Raw genomic sequence first — 17,689 nt, 5'->3', positions numbered from 1 at the left:
TGCCACTACAGGACTGCTTCTACAAAGCCCAAAATGAATAGAACATGGCTGATGAATGTTTCAAAAGATAGCAAGATAACAGGAATGTGCAATAAATTATGTTTCCACACAAAAACCTAATTTAAATAGGGCGGTCTGCACCAGTTGTGAGTTGTACACGCAGGCTTAGCAGATAAATGTTATAGTTTGCACGCCCTGTTTAGAGCGTGGTGTTTAGATTTTAGTAAATTAAGGCCCTTAGTTTGTGTATGTGTGGTGGTGACGTTAGGTTTAGGGCAAGGAGGAGGCCCTTCAGGAGTCTAATAATAACAATTATAGATGAGTAGTATTCATTAGAAATATACATACCGTATTTCCTTGAATTGCCGCAGGGCATATAGTAATCAGCGCATTCTTAGTATTATCGGCTGGTCAAACATCACGAGTGACACTTCCCCTGTCATCATTTTCAAAATGGAGGAGGCTGCTTTCAATACCGGTAATTTGAAATCTCATAAAGGGAAGAAGATTAAGAGCTATTCAGTAGGATTTAAGGTCCAAGCTTACATCACACTCCAATTTTTACTGCATACCATTGGTAAATGCCAGAGTGAGAAGAGGTTTTAAAATAATTAGCGCATGCTTACTTTTACCGCATGCCTTTGGCAAGCGCAGGAGTGAGAAGAGGTTTTAGAATTGATTTTAAAACATTGCTGTTTGTTTTTAAATCTTCACATGGACTGGCACCTCAGTTTATCTCGGACCTCATCCAAATTTACATTCCTGCGCGCGCTCTGAGGTCCGAGAGCCAGTTCCAGCTCGTGGTGCCCAAGACCAGACTTAAGACCAAGGGAGACAGGGCCTTCTCTGTGGTCGGCCCTAAGCTTTGGAACACTCTGCCCATCCATGTTCAAACTGCTTCCACAGTGGAGTGTTTTAAGTCTCGTCTTAAGACCCACTTTTATTCTTTGGCTTTTAACACTACGTGAGATGTGTGGTCCTCTGTCCTCTGTTGTCCTCTGTATTTTTTATACACTTTGATTTCTATTTTACTGTTTAAAATTGTTTTTAATCATATTTGTTTTTATATTGGTTTTTTATATTGGTTTTATATTTATTTATTTTTTGTTTTTATTTGATTGGTGGAGCATAATGTTTTTTTAATATTGTTTTTAGCATGGCTGTGCAGCACTTTGGAAACGTTATTGTTGTTTAAATGTGCTATATAAATAAAGTGGATTGGATTGGATTGGATTTAAATTCATTAGCGCCCCGGCGGCAATTCAAGGAAATACGGTATATTAGATTGCCAATGGAAATAAAGCATGGTCACCCTTCTCTTTCCTCTGTTCTGCTTGCAATTTACAACAAAAAAAAAGCCTTTCCCAAACCATCAGTCTGTTCTAACTATTACACAAATCCCTCCTGACAGATTATCAGTGGGTTCCAGACACGTTTTACTGACCACCTGCTGTTTGTGATTTTATATTTCATACCCGATATGAACATAAAGATGAACAGAAAAGATGTTAGCTATCCTACCGAGGCCCCTCTCGCTGTTTCGCTCTTATCACCATTTCTCTCTCCAGATTGCGCCAATTTCATACAATTCTCAGACCCGAGGAGATGCACGGCACACAATGTGAGGAAGGCACAAAGGCAAAAAGGCAAGTTGGAAAAAAAATAAAAGTCTCACGCAGCGAAAGGTGGTGAAGGAGAAGCTCCGACACACACACACATGCATCCATAGTTGTGTATATACAGATATATATTTCCAGATGCTGTCAGCAGGAGGACATCAGCTAGAAGAAGCACAGGATGAATTCCCGCCTGCCTCATTCCATCAGAGCGCCATGACACCCTTATTTACTGCCCCCATCTGTCTCCACAATGACTGTCCCTTGCTTGTGTGTGTGTGTGTGTGTGTGTGTGTGTGTGTGTGTGTGTGTGTGTGTGTGTGTGTGTGTGTGTGTGTGTGTGTGTGTGTGTGTGTGTGTGTTTCGGGCTGCTCCACCATGGAGGCTTAGAAAAAACACAACGAGCGTTTGACTTGAAACACTCGCAAAAGTCCCATAAGACAGAGTGAGGAAGTAACCAGGCTTAAGTTTAAACGGGAGCGCAGCCTTAGAAATCCCTCCGATTGATTCTCTTGTTAGGTTGCAATTTATTTTTTTCTTCCCCTCCACTTTCTACTCCAGGCTTTCCGGTGGCTTTCCTTCACATCCATCGAACCGTTTTCATCAGGGTTGGAGCGTCAGTTCTCCATCCAATTCCCCAACCTCATTTTGTCTCTGAGATAAATAGTTTATTTCACACACATGCAGCCTCCCTTACCCCGCCATCTTTCTGCTCCCCAGGGCTGTGGTCATGCATTTTTTTTGCTTCATATTATTACTTTTTTTTTGTTTGTTCTCACCAGCCAGCACTGATCCATGACCAGAGAAAGAGAGGTAGCACACAGTGGATAAAATGAAATGGATATTAGCAGCCCAGACATGCTGTGTGGAGCTCTGCAGACACACTTCTCCAACAACACCCAGAGTAAAACTTACCCTCTTTGCTTTAGCGTTACAACGTGTTCAAGAGGTCAGAATCTTGTGGTCACTGATGGTTTTGAGTTAAAGAGAAATTGAGCTTTCTATATGAAAATGACAGAAAAGGGTGAAAAATAAAGTTAGTATCCGTCCTGTAACGATCTGTCACTTACTTTCTGATAGTTTTTCGTGTTTTGTACTTTGTTTCCTGTTCAGTGCTCTTATTTTGTCATACTTCCTGTTTACTCCGCTGAGCACTGTTTTTGTCACACTCGCCGTTGATTGGCAGCGGTCCTCAGCTGCGGTCAATCAACAGGTCTATTTATGTTTCACTCGAGCACTCCTCAGTGCTCGAAGTTAAAACCTATGTTGGGAACATCTCCATGCAAGACTGCTTTCTGTTTATATCTTTTACTTTGATGAAATTAAAATCATCTTACCTGCTTTCTGCTCTCCTGGATTTTTGCATACTTGAGGTCACACAACTGCAGCCATGCGACATCCCAACAGTAACTTCGAGCCAGAAAATTGTGACCTCGCGAGAATCCCTGTCGGCAATCCTCAGCCGACGTTCTGGACCGCACAATTCCTGGAGGACTTGAAGGCCAGGTTTGTGCGGTCCCAGCCTACAGACGCGGACCCTCTCCCCGCGGCAACGCCACCGGCTTCGGCTCTCCGACCGGCGCGTCCCCCGCCGCCATCTTTCCTCTCGGCTCAACGACTGGCTACGGCTCTCCGACCAGCACGTCCGCCACTTCCTGCATGCCTCGCGGCTCCCGCGGCAACGCTACCGGCTACGGCTCTCCGACCGGCGCGTCCTCCGCCGCCATCCTTCCTCTCGGCAACGCTGCCGGCTACGGCTCACCGACCGGCGCGCCCGCCTCCTCCTTCACGTCTCGCGGCTCCTGCGGCTCCGTCGCCGACTGCGGCTCTCCGACCGGCACGTCCGCCGCCGCCATCCTTCCCGTCGTCTGCTGAGCTGCTTCTCCCTGCTCCTACGCAGCTTCCAGCGGCTGCTCCCCGGCTGCTCTTTTTGCCAGCTCCCGCTCTCTTTTTTGGTCCGCCGAGAGCTCCAGTGGAGCCCACAGTGAGGTCGCTTTTGTCCTCCTGCTGGGACTTGGCACGGGACGTGTCTTCGTCCCTCCTCCTGGTCCCCTCCCGCCCGTCCCTGGTTTTCGCACCGGGGGACTCCGACGAGCAGGCACGTTTTCCCGCATGTGTGAACGGTGTCTGGCAGCCACCTAGTGGAGGGGGGCCCACTATACACTGCGGTGCAGCCAGGCACACAACGCCGGCTCCACGCCTAGCCCCAACGCCGGCTCCACGCCTAGCCCCAACGCCGGCTCCACGCCTAGCCCCAACGCCGGCTCCACGCCGAGCCCCAACGCCGGCTCCACGCCGAGCCCCAACGCCGGCTCCACGCCGAGCCCCAACGCCGGCTCCACGCCGAGCCCCAACGCCGGCTCCACGCCGAGCCCCAACGCCGGCTCCACGCCGAGCCCCAACGCCGGCTCCACGCCGAGCCCCAACGCCGCCAAGAGCAGCACCACGCCGGGCTTCGTCACCGCCGGCATCCGCTATTCCTCGGCCAGCATTTGCTGCTCCTCGCCCGGCGTCATCTGCCGCTTTCACGCCGCCGATGACATCTGCAACAATCACGCCTCCGATGACGCCTGCCGCTTCAACGCCGCCGATGACGTCTGTTGCTTCCACGCCGTTGATGACGTCTGCCGCTTTCACGCCGCCGATGACGTCTGCCGCTTTCACGCCGCCGATGACGTCTGCCGCTTTCACGCCGCCGATGACGTCTGCCGCTTTCACGCCGCCGATGACGTCTGCCGCTTTCACGCCGCCGATGACGTCTGCCGCTTTCACGCCGCCGATGACGTCTGCCGCTTTCACGCCGCCGATGACGTCTGCCGCTTTCACGCCGCCGATGACGTCTGCCGCTTTCACGCCGCCGATGACGTCTGCCGCTTTCACGCCGCCGATGACGTCTGCCGCTTTCACGCCGCCGATGACGTCTGCCGCTTTCACGCCGCCGATGACGTCTGCCGCTTTCACGCCGCCGATGACGTCTGCCGCTTCCACGCCGTTGATGACGTCTGCCGCTTCCACGCCGTTGATGACGTCTGCCGCTTCCACGCCGTTGATGACGTCTGCCGCTTCCACGCCGGCACCAACATCGGCTCCTCAGCCGCCTCCTGCAGAGGTATCTGTTTTGGCTGCAGCCCCCGCCGCTTTGTCTGCTGTCTCCGGGCCTGCTTCAGCGCGCCCGCCTCCACGTCAGCCGCGGATGTGGCCGTGCCCTGGGCGTCCTCCTCGCGGGATGCACTCGTCTCTTTTTCGGCCAATGATGTGGCTGTTCCGTGGCCGCCCGCCCCGCCAGTTCCAGCGGCGCTCTACGCGCCGTCGCCACCTGACTTTCCCTCGCTGGCTGCGGGGACACAAGGTTTGGCGACCTTCCACCAAATCCTCCTTCCATCCTCCCTTACTTTGTGGACATTTTTTTCCATTTTTCTTTTCCAGGGAACATCTGGTATCTGTTCCTTGAGGGGGAGGTCCTGTAACGATCTGTCACTTACTTTCTGATAGTTTTTCGTGTTTTGTACTTTGTTTCCTGTTCAGTGCTCTTATTTTGTCATACTTCCTGTTTACTCCGCTGAGCACTGTTTTTGTCACACTCGCCGTTGATTGGCAGCGGTCCTCAGCTGCGGTCAATCAACAGGTCTATTTATGTTTCACTCGAGCACTCCTCAGTGCTCGAAGTTAAAACCTATGTTGGGAACATCTCCATGCAAGACTGCTTTCTGTTTATATCTTTTACTTTGATGAAATTAAAATCATCTTACCTGCTTTCTGCTCTCCTGGATTTTTGCATACTTGAGGTCACACAACTGCAGCCATGCGACATCCCAACACGTCCATGTCAATGAATGTCAATAACATGGTCGACCATTTTTCTGAACATATTATTTTTAGTCGTTTTTGTGAAAAATGTAACCCTTTATGTTGACACGTGTTGTAGTATTGTTTTTGTCCTGGGCATGACGTTAAAGTTGATCTGGCAGTGGAGGCTCCTCTATGGGGTCTTGGGGCACTAGGAGGTTAACCACTTTACTACTGTTACCCCAGGTGGCCCTTAGCAAAGGCGTAGTACCTGACTGCCCCCTAGCCAGGGATACGGTGATTACCTCAACGGCGGAGCAGGCGGAAGACAGTAGATTTAAGAACTACCACAATGGCTGCGATGGCGGATGAAGGCTGCAGCAGAAAAGGGTCCCTAGTCGTCTTGGACTCCATGCCACTGGACCCTGACCCGTTTCTGTCAAGGATCGTGTGGTGACTGTTAGTGCACCAGTCTCCCCACGTTAAACAAAGTCACGCACATGCATCCTCCATAAAGGGATACACCCCTACCAGGAGGATCGTCATACTCCTTCGAGTGACCGGCGATGATAAGTATTGTTACCTTTGTCATTATTGCTGAGTAAAATAACTCATGTCTAGTTATGCAGCATTAAAACTTCCTGTTCAGGGCTACATACACAACCTGGAGGTTCTGTAACAGCTTCTTCCCTCAGGCCATCAAACAGATGAACGCATCATAATCCCCTGAATTCACCCCAAAAATGGATTAACTCGCTGGAATATAAAGACGATATAACATACATCCATAAATGTGGATGCATATGCAAACGTGCAATGTATTTATCTGTACAGTAATCTATGTATTTATATCTGCTACTTATTGCTCCTTTATCCTGCACTAAAACGAGCTAATGCAACGGAAATGTGTTCTTATCTGTACTGTAAAGTTCAAATTTGAATGACAATAAAAGGAAGTCTAAGAAAAAACACTTCAGTAATAAACAGGGTTGGGATACAATACGATATGCAATACATGGCTCACGATAATATCTCGATATGGCGCTGATGCGATAGCTTTGGAGCAGATACAAACAAACACAAAATTGAATCAAAGTACAAAAGGCATAATGCAAAAACAATAACCCTGTTTTAGTGCAACATGATAGTAAAAAAATTATAAATTTTAGGTGTCTGAGAAACAGTGATAATATTTTAAGATAATTATATTTCCATAGAGTTGAGTACACACCATAAAAAAAATGTATACTTTCTGTAGCATATGCATGTTTTAATAGTAAATACATGTTGTCTAGAGTTATGAGGTTGGAAATAAAGATAACTAAATCATTAAGTTACATTTCTAGCGGATTGTTAAAATGAATGTTTAAGTCATCTCATGTTTATGTGGCTTACTATTAGGACAGCACAGAAGGAAACAAACCCCAAAACCAGTTGTTGGCACGTTGTGTAAATCGCAAATAAAAACAAAATACAATGATTTGCAAATTCTTTTCAACCTATATTCAATTGAATCGACTGCAAAGACAAGATACTTAACGTTCGAACTTGAAAACTTTGTTATTATTTACAAATATTAACTCATTTGGAATTTGATGCCTGCAACATGTGCATCTGAGATGGTATGGGGATGTATTCGTGCCCAAGGCATGGGTCACTTACACATCTGTGAAGGCACCAATAATGCTTAAAGGTACATACAGGTTTTGGAGCAACATATGTTGCCATCTAAGCAACGTTATTATGGATTCCCCTGCCTTTTTCAGCAAGATAATAACTTAGCCACGGGTTGCAACAGTGTGGCTTCATAGTAAAAGAGTGCAGGTACTGGACTGGCCTGCCTTTAGTCCAGACATGTCTCCCATTGAAAATGTGTGGCGCATTATGAATCCTGAAATACGGAGACCCCAGACTTTTAAACAACTTAAGCTGTATATCAAGCAAGAACGGGAATGAATTCTGCCTGAAAAGCTTCAAAAACTGGTCTCCTCAGTTCCCAAACATTTACTGAGTGTTGTTAAAAGGAAAGGCCCTGTAACACAATGGTAAATATGCCCCATGCCAACTTTTTTGCAATGTGTTGCTGCCATATAATTCTAAGCTAATGATTATTTGCAAAAAAATATTATGTTTCTCAGTTCAAATATTAAATATCTTGTCTTAGCAGTCTATTCAATTGAATATAAGTTGAAAGATTTGCAAATCTTTGTATTCTGTTTTTATGTACAAATAACACAATGTGCTAACTTCAATGGTTTGGGGTTTTGTACAATAAAGATGTTAAAAAACAATTCAGGGTGCATCAAAAAATGCTAAACTGTTTGAAAAAATAAGATTGTTATCTTAGCTTTTGTATTATTGATGAAAAAGCAAATAGTTGTTGTAAGTAATATACCTTGACATCATTCAATTTTTATAACATGTTTAGGGCCAATAAAAAACAGCTGCATGTATGTCAGGCAACTCTGGGATTAATACAAACTTGCTCCAAAAAAATGATTTACATCCAAATCATGATTCTTGTTTATTTGCATTGTAGATATATTCCTAATTAAAAAAATATATATATATTTAAAAAAAAAATAATGCTACTGAGACAGTAAGGTTAGAGATAAACAATAATTGAAAAATGTGACTGTAATAAAATATCTGACACCAGTATCTAAAGGGTAACTGCACACACAGCAAAACGATGAAAAATTTAAGTATTTATTATTATTCTGTTAAGATCAGGGATATATATAATGTTCAAAATGTAGATAAAAACAACTAAATAAAAATGAATTAAGAAAAAATACTACTTGTATGAGAATAAAGACCTTTTCCGTTATCATTGTACTTTGTATGAAAATAAATCCACCATTCAAATCTGGATATTACAACAATAATGCTAACATATTATTAGAGTCAGAATGTTTGGTTGTGATTTTTGAATTCCAAAATAATACACTTGTATTCTATTTCAAGTATTTCAAATAGTAAATTATATTACCTGAATAATAAAATATGGCTAATCTGGATGGACTGTTGCTGTGAGGGAATTTTGTATTCAACTAATTAAGTTATGACTTAATTATTTTTTAACTTTAAACACGATTTCAAGTTTAATTATTTTTTTAATTGGAATTTTTTTGTTTTGTTTTGTTTTTGTTTTGTTCAGTATGGCTCCCACACACCTTCATCCAGGATGGATATGACCCATCACTTAAAGTAAAAGAAAAACTGAATCAATTGAGATTGCATTTGGAGAAGATGTGCACTGTAAGTGACATCAGCTAACTGTTAATGCAACATTTTTTTCATTTATATTCAGAGCCTACTTAATTATGTTTAACGCCATGAGGAGGCTGCCAGTTTAAATTGCTCAGCAGGTTGAAAAAGGACATGCTGCACTAAGAACCACATACTGGTTATATAACCACAGTGGGCTCCTCCTCGCCAAAATGATATTTAGTGTTATAAAATGAATGCTGCAGATGTTTTTATGCGGCATGTGGGAAGGAACTAGCTGATTTTATTATTCTGCAGTGTGCTCACACAGCACAAGCTGAGTGTTTTGTTTAAAAACAAGGCCACAGAGATATTAGAATGCCCAAACCAGATGTGCTTTCCAACAGAAAAACTAATGTAGCAGTATCTTTTTTCATGAGTGACAATCGCATTGTCTCCCAAAAGTGAGTAGAGTGATACTACAAGAAGTTTTAATGTTTTTCATGAAAGTGTTTTCAGATCACTAACGACCTCCTTGCCGCAGCAGACTCTGGCCTTCTCGCCATGCTCGCACTCCTTGACCCTAGTGCTGCTTTTAAACCTCATCCTCTCACTGTTCTTCTGGACCGCCAAACAATTTCCCTTGTGGATCATTAAAGTTTGTCTAAGTCTAAGTCCAAGTCTAAGAGCCTCATTCGGGGTCTCCGGCATCGCATAGCAGTAGTTCACGTCTTACATCTCCAATCGCTCTCAGTTTATTCAAGGTAGTATTATCAAGTCTTCAACCTCACTGATCACTCAACGTTCAGTACTCTCCCCTACTTTTTGTTATTTACATCTCTCCCCTTGGCAAAATTTGTAGTCACTTTGTCTTCCACTCCCACTGCTATTCTGACGACACTCAACTCTACATTGCCACTAAGGCTATGTCTACACTAAGACGGATAACCGCTTAAACAAATAATGATTTATCCTATGTCCCGTTTCAGCCACACTAAACCATCGTTTAAGGTTCCCCTCTTCGGACATCTTTTTACACAGGTAAGTGAGCTGTCTATTTCTTGAATCTCCGGCTCTTAGCTTTGCGTGGACTCTGATCGTTTACAAACTGAGTTCGGAGAAGAAGTGACGCCAGAAAGACCGCGCCCCACAAAGTAAGTGACATCAGAAAGAACGCGCCACAGCCAGCTTCATAATACCCGTTCGGTAACTTGGCGGCAACTACTAGAAAGATGGAGGTGAGTCATCCAGAAATGCCCGTGTTTCCCCTTCCTCTACATGTAGAGACGCTTGTGGAAATCACACATGAATACCTTAAGAGAAAGTGATTGCAAATATTTTGGATACCACACTTCTCAGACGGCAAGAAAACTTTCGACTATTCAGGTCAGCTTACTGAAAAACTTTGTCCTTTTGTTGAAGGCGAGACAAGGACATTGCGGGCTCTTCTGGCTGTGATAAAAAAGGTAGTGTGTGCTTTGTATTACCTGGCCGACGAGGGAAGACTATACGGAAAACATTAAATGCAAAGCAGACATTGTCTGCAATGTATGTAGTGGGCTCAATGTCTAGGTCCAGAGTATATAAAGTCACCAAAAACAAATGGACAATGAAGGTGAAGGCAAAAGAGTGAGGAGTGTCCTGAACAGTCAAAAGACGAATGCCGCTTAGAAGGGCACCGAAGCATAGGGAAGGATCTGCAAAAATGAAACTAAAACTGACAGGCTGCAAAACAACAAAACGGAATGCTGGAACACAGCAAAAACTCACGGCAGAAGTAAAAAGCATCCACATGAATGACTATGCAAAACAAAGTCGCGGCAAAGAATGGTAGCTCAGACTCAACTTTAATAGACCAAATTGCTAGCAGAAAGCAAAGGTGCATTGATCAGTGAACAGAGAAAGATGTGAAGCGGTTACGGATTAAACACCAACACAACAGGAAGTGCCACCAAAATAAGAGTGTTTCGGGGTTGGTCACATATGAGGTCCTCTCCAAGGTTCTCATAGTCATCATTGTCACTGGCGTCCCACTGGGTGTGAGTTCTCCTTGCCCACTGGGTGTGAGTTTTCCTTGCCCTTATGTGGGTTCTTCCGAGGATGTCGTAGTCGTAGTGGTTTGTACAGTCCTTTGAGACATTTGTGATTTAGGGTTATACAAATTAACATTGATTGATTGATTGATTGATTGATTGATTGATTGAAAATAAGAGTACAAATAATAATACAGTGTGGGTCCCGGGCCTCTCTGTGGTGGAAAGATTGTGTTATTTATTTATTTTTCAAATGTTTTTTTTTTTTTTTTTTTGGATTTTCACACCTATGTGTGAAGTTCAAGTGTCCATGCACACTCTCTAATGCGACTATTGTTCATACACCATGTGTCTCCCGTACTCTGGAGTGAACTTATTTCCTTTGAGCGCAGGTATATTTATTGCTTTTCTTGTTGTCCTATGACATCACACCAGGAATCTGTGGCTCCTATTACTACCAAGAAGGTCTTGGACCAGATGCAGGTCCCAAGCAAAGAATGACCAATTTTCGGACGGATAATCATGGAAACAAAACTTTAGAATGTCTTGAAGTTCATTCATAAGGCTTGGTGTGTTGATGGAAAGAGTTTTAAATACGAAGGGAAAAGAGCTTTCGGCCCCGTTCAATACTGTTCCAGATCAAAGTTGCTCTTGATCTGGACTAGCAGTTGTGTGGTATACAGTTATATCAAGTTTGGTGTGCATGAATGCAGTGTTAAGAGGTTTGTGTACGCTTTATTATTCACCTTTATTATACCTGCTTCATTATCTTTCATATCATTCGTATTTCGTTCGGGATTCCGAAATAAACCGACATTCTACATTTCCTTACCTACCTTCTTAAATAAATCTGTAGGGGGGGTTTCTTCCATCGATGTACTTCAAAATGTTCTGTTCTTTAATCAGTGAAGCAAATAAACAGTCTCCTCTTCATTACAAATGTTACTTATGTTTTTATCGAACAGTATCTGCTTCCGGGTTGTAGCTGTTCACATGTGCAATATGAAGGCTTTCCTCCGGTGGCACATACTGTTGCGTTTGGACCAGTTCTTCCTCCCAGGGAATTTAAGGTGCTGGTCACTCCCAAGTTCTTTCGATGACACATAAAATGGTTATAAATAAATCCCAGACAGAGTAGCTTATTTTGATATATTTTAATCCAAAGCTTCGGGAGACCAAATCTATGCACGACACATTCAAATCGCATCGCCCTAGTTGATCTGCTAATACTACCCAAGTTTCGTCTTTTACCCTCTCTGACTTGCCCTCCTCCTCCCCCTCTCCCCCTCCTCCTCCAGAGCGAATTCCCATATCTATTCTCCTTCTAAGCCTGGGACATTTGAGATAAGAAGGGCGTTATTGTTGCTAGTTACATTCCAAGTTTCAAGGTCTACGTACGCAAAACAATTAGCTGTTTTAAAAAAATATGACTCGGATTTAAAAAGATATCTATCTCCGTCATTTCCTTACCTACCTTCTTAAATAAATCTAGGGGGGGGGGGGGGTCAAAATGTTCTGTTCTTTTAATCAGTGAAGCAAATAAACAGTCTCCTCTTCATTACAAATATTACTTATGTTTTTATCAAACGGTGTCTGCTTCCAGGTTGCAGCTGGCACATGTGCCATATGAAGGCTTGCCTCCGGGGGCACATAGCCACTCAAGAGATCTGGTTTTCAATCACATTGTTGTGTACTAGGCAAAGGGAAGGAGGCGACACCAAAGCATAACTGTGGTTTCAAAGGTTTATTCAAACCTTTGATGAATGTATGGGTGTGTATGCAACCACTAGTGAGTGAATGCGGACGATGTGTAGAATTAACATTATGGATTTTACCAGAGGATGTTGTTAGTGTGTGTTGAATGTATCTTTCCTCGAATCCAAGGGGAAAGGCGAAGAGGCAGTCAGCAGGGAGGCAAGCATAATGATGTCCGGGTCCAAGCACTGGTCGAGGATCGGGGAAGGCAAGCAAAACTCCGGGAGGAGATTGTGAGGCAAGACACGATCAAGGAAGACACTGTGGAAGACACAAAGGACATTAAGATGGGAACGAGGAAAAACACAAAGAAGGCGAGCAAGGAACGAGGGAGGGGTGCCAGACGTAATGCTCACTCAGGGGAGATTGGCTACGTTCTGGCAATGGTCTCCTGGGTCCGCTGGCTTTTATGCCGCTCCCTCTCGGCAAGACCAAGTGCGCTGATGCGCAATTGTCTGCAGCATTGTTGCTGCGAGGATGTGCCGTGTCCAGACGAGCAGCCAGAGGAGGAACTCTGACACACAGCTGCAGGAGGATTGCGGGTACGAGTCCACGCCATGACACACATAACCCAGGTGTGTTAATCCGTCTTTTGAAAAACCGAAGACGAACGGATTAAAATGTTTCCATACGTTGTAGGAGGCTTATTTATCCATCCAGCCATTTTCTACCGCTTATTCCCTTTTGGGGTCGCGGGGGGCGCTGGCGCCTATCTCAGCTACAATCGGGCGGAAGGTAGAGCTGAACTATTTGAGAAATGGGACTAATTTAGCGCATGGACACGTACTGAATGTACTTTGTAACATTAATTACTCATCACTGAAAAATAAGTCCCCCGCGCTGACATCACCAAAGGAGCTGGTTTATGTTCTACTCATTGCACTCCTCCAGTTTTTATCCATCATGATCTGTGGTCTGGATCTTGTTTCGTTATTTTCTGTTAGTTTTGGACTCCCTTAGTTCCTGTTTGTGCACCTCTTGGTTTGTTTTAGTTTCCATGGGGATTAACTGGGTTCACCTGCCATTGGTTAGTGGTCGGTACGCTCACCTGTTGTCGACTACTAATCTGAGAGCGATTTATTCAGCTCTTTTGCCACACTCGTCCTGGCTTCTTTGTTTGCTTCATGCCACAAATATGTGAGTATTCCCTATCTCTAGTCTATGTCAAGTATTAACTTTTGCATCCAGTGCAATCGGCACGTTGTCCCTTCGGCTTGTTTTCTGTTTTTGTACTTCTTTGATTTTTGAGGAATAAATAATGTTCCTACCTGTACGTCTTGTCCGGAGTTGTCCGTCTGCATCCCGGGGGAACGAACTCCGCAGTAAGCTGTGACCCCCCCCCACACGTGACAGTTATCTGCTTGAAGATGCCCCACAGGTGATCATTTGGGTACAGGTCTGGAAGAAGCATACTTGGCCACTCCATCCCTTTAATTTCTATCTTCCTCAGCAAGGCACTTGTCATCTTCGACATGTGTTTGGAAACTTTACTATGTTGGGAAAACTACCATGCAGCCTCGTTTCCTATGGGAGTGCTGCTCCACAATATTGCAGACCATCTTTAATAAACCGCAGCTCCTCAGTGCCAGTAGCACTCATGCTGTTACGAACTGGTCAAGGAGTGTGAACCCGGGATGCAGAGACGGGAAGCAAGTTTGAATAACAAAAACTAATAAATTTAATGAGTCCAAAGGTGTAACAAAAAGTTATGGGGCAGAAGTGCACACCATGAATACTAATTGAAACAGGTTCCCCAGTGGTTGGCAATGGAAAAGCCAGGGTGCACTAGGCACAGGGTAAAGTTTCTGCTGTCTCAAGGAGGCTAGAAAACAAACACAACAACGTTAGGAAATACAGGAATAAGGAATAAGGCGAAGCAGGCTCATGCACGTAGGAGGTGCAGGATAAAAACTAACCGACAAGACCAGCTGTGGGTGACGAGCTTAAATACTCCTCGGTAGATAGAGTTTGCAGGTGTGCCTTAGTGTCTGCCCCTCGCTGGAGGCTAACGAGCTGAGGAAACAAATCACAACAAAAGAGAAGGCAGGGAAATAAAATCGATTGAGAGGATATGTTAGGAGGGACAAAAACAGGTGCAGAGGTGAACAAAGACTTCAGTTTCTCAAAAGCAGATTGAGTCTCTGAGGTCCACAAAATGACGCTTAATTGAAGTTAGTCTCGTTAATGGTTCCGCTACTCGAGTAAAATTCCGGATAAAGCGATGATAAAAACTTGCGAAACCTAGAAACCTTTGGAGGTGCTTTCTAGAAGTGGGTGTGGGCCAATCAAACACTGCCTGGATCTTTGCCGGATCTGCTCGGAGTTGACCCCTCTCAACACTAAAACCCCAAAAAGGGACAGACTCGGAAGGAAAAACACACTTCTCCGCCTTGACATACAGACGATTATTGAGAATGCATTGGAGAACTATGCGTATATGCTGGAAGTGTAGTTCAGGGGTAGGCGAGAAAACGAGGATAGCGTCTAAATAAACTACCACGAAACAGTCGAGCATGTCACGTAGGACATCATTTATGAGGCCCTGAAAAACGGCAGGAGCATTGGTGAGGTCGAAAGGCATGACTAGGTATTCAAAATGTCCTAGCGGTGTGTTGAATGCCGTTTTCCATTCATCTTCTTGCTTAATTCGGACTAAGTGATAAGCATTGCAGAGGTCAAATTTGGTGAACTGTCTGGCAGTGTGTAGCGGGTTGAAAGTTGAGTCGAAAAGCAGGAACGGATATTTATTCTTAGCAGTAATTTTATTGAGGGCACGGTAATCGATGCAGGGGCGAAGTGTTTTATCCTCCTTTTCCACAAAAAAGAACCCTGCGGCTAGAGGGGAGTTGGAAGGACGGATAAGACCGGATGCAAGCGAGGTGGTGATATAGTCCTGTAATGAAAGTCAGTCGTGTCGAGAAATATCGTATATTCACGAAGAAGGGAATGTAGCACCCGGGAGGAGTTCAATACCACAATCGTAGGGACGGTGTGGAGGTAACGACAGGGCTCCGTCCTTGCTAAAAACTTCCTTAAGGTCGTGGTAAGCAGTGGGCAGGACTGACAAATCGATGACTTCCTCTGTGACGGCACGTGAGGACCCAGTGCAAGGGCATGCGGACCGCAGACAATGAGAATGACAAAAAATACCCCAGTTAATTATAGTAGCTCTAGCCCAGTCAATATGGGGATTGTGTTTAGATAACCAGGTAAGCCCAAGCACAACCGGAACAGAACGAGAGGGAATGACCAGAAAAACGATAGATTCAAAATGGTTTCCAGATAATTGAAGAGATAACGGAATGGTCTGATGGATACCGCTCTAGGTTTATGTAACTTAACAATGGGTATGGAAAAACGCTTAAATACAGACTCATCGATGAAATTATCGTCAGCACCCGAATCAATAAGGGCCCTAATGTCCTATTTCTGGTCTTTATCCCAGGTAAGCGTACCCGAGAGTTGGAGTCTGGATAGAGTCTGACTTGTAGCTGCCAGTAGAGGAGCAGGGTCGGTCACGGGGGGAAGTAAAGCTGGAACGCGGCGAGACGGCGACGCTTGAATGCGCAGCGAAGGCGATGCTTGAGTGCGCAGCGGAGGCGACGCTTAAGTGCGTCAGGAAGGAGAAACTTGAGTGTGGCGGCGGTCAGAACGATGAGGACAGTGGGATAAGCGATGCTCAGCTTTTCCGCAATATAAACACAGCTGGAGGCGAAGGCGACGATCTCTCTCAGCTGAAGCGAGACGATTTCCTCCGAGCTGCATCGGTTCCTCTTCCAGTGATATCAGCGGGGCATCGACACTGGCTATCGGTGTGAAGGTTTGACGCGCTTCATGGCCACTCCCACTATGTGTCGAAGAGCGGAAGTCCTGGCGCCGGAATCTCTCTCTTTCCTAGTCAACGAGGTGATTTTCAATCCTCACCGCCAGAGCAACGAGCTCGTCGAGGTTGTCGGGAGTGTTGAGCAGGATCATATGTTTCCGGACTCGATCAGCCAGACCGAGGGAAAAAACGTCCACCAACGCGGAAGTGGGCCATCCGCTCTCAGCAGCGAGCCTACGGAAGTCAATGGCCAAGTCTGTGACGCTCCGCTGTCCTTGCTATAGACAAAGTAATGCCCGTGCTTCCTCACGTCCTGGTCTTTCGCGCTGAAAAAGGTTCTCCATGGCTTTGGCAAAAGAGGCATATAAGGGAGATTGGCGTGCCCATTTCGCGGTGGCCCAGGCGGATGCCCGGCCACTCATATGGGACATGACAAAAGCCACATGAGTACTTTCAGAATAAAATGATGTTGGCAATAGTTAAAAAAAAAAAGCTCACCCTGGGTGAGGAAGGATCGCACGTCACCTGACTCGCCGGAGAATCGCTCGGGCTTGGAGAGTGGTGGACACGCGCCTGAAAGGGTGTTATCAGGCAACGGAACATCCGCGGGTAGAGGACGGTTCAGTGGAACTGCTGGGTTAGCCGTAGGAGAAGTTATTGCCTGCAGCGCGTTGAGTAAATTTGCCAGCTGTGTCTCCAAGGAATTAAGGGCAGCATCTTGGTGCTGCGCCATGGCGTTGACGCAAGTTCCAACCACGCCTAACTGTTCCTCCTGTTGACCTAGTTTCTTGGCTTGTTGGTAAAGAGTTCTTTGGACAGGGTCGATCTCTGCGAGGTCCATGATGTGGTCGGTTAATATGTTATAGACTAGTCAAGGGGGTGATCCCGGGATGCAGAGATGGGAGGCAAGTTTGAATAACAAAAAAGAATACATTTAATTTATCCAAAATGTGCAAGAATGAGTGATGGGGCAGAAGTGCAGACCATGAATACTAAATGAAGCAGGTTCCCCAGTGGTTAGCAGTGGGAAAGCCAGGGCGCACTAGGCACAGGGTAAAGTTTCTACTGCCTCAAGGAGGCTGGAAAACAAACACAACAACGTTAGGAAATACAGGAGTAAGGAAAATCCACATACCAGGACTGACGAGGCAAAGCAGGCTCATGCACGTAGGAGGTGCAGGATAAAAATTAACCGACAAGAACAGCTGTGGATGACGAGCTTAAATACTCCTCGGTAGAGATAGGTTGCAGGTGTGCCCTCGCTGGAGGCTAACGAGCTGAGGAAACAAATCACAACAAAAGAGAAGGCAGGGAAATAAAAACATAACACATGCAGCACAAGACCATGACGCCTTGTTCGACAGAATGCATGATTGTCCACGTGTTGCTTTCTTTTCAGTGTCATAATGTATATTATTCTGAGAACTACCATCTTCTGCAGCGGACATTTGGTGGTTTTTTGTTGT

The 17,689-nt window shown here is 45.2% G+C and overlaps 1 protein-coding gene across 1 annotated transcript; it reads left to right on the top strand.

Annotated features, from left to right (window-relative positions):
• Positions 1-4,604: 4,604 nt before the first annotated feature.
• On the top strand, positions 4,605-5,323 carry LOC133561417 (sterile alpha motif domain-containing protein 1-like). The gene is made up of 2 exons (XM_061914713.1): positions 4,605-4,965; positions 5,043-5,323. The coding sequence occupies exons 1-2, from the start codon at positions 4,612-4,614 to the stop codon at positions 5,103-5,105; spliced, it is 417 nt and encodes a 138-aa protein (XP_061770697.1). The 5' UTR covers positions 4,605-4,611; the 3' UTR covers positions 5,106-5,323.
• Positions 5,324-17,689: the final 12,366 nt, after the last annotated feature.

This window comes from Nerophis ophidion, linkage group LG11 (genome assembly GCF_033978795.1).
Source record: "Nerophis ophidion isolate RoL-2023_Sa linkage group LG11, RoL_Noph_v1.0, whole genome shotgun sequence".
In the NCBI taxonomy this organism is placed as follows: Eukaryota; Metazoa; Chordata; class Actinopteri; order Syngnathiformes; family Syngnathidae; genus Nerophis; species Nerophis ophidion.
This window is presented reverse-complemented; position numbering and strand designations above follow the sequence as displayed.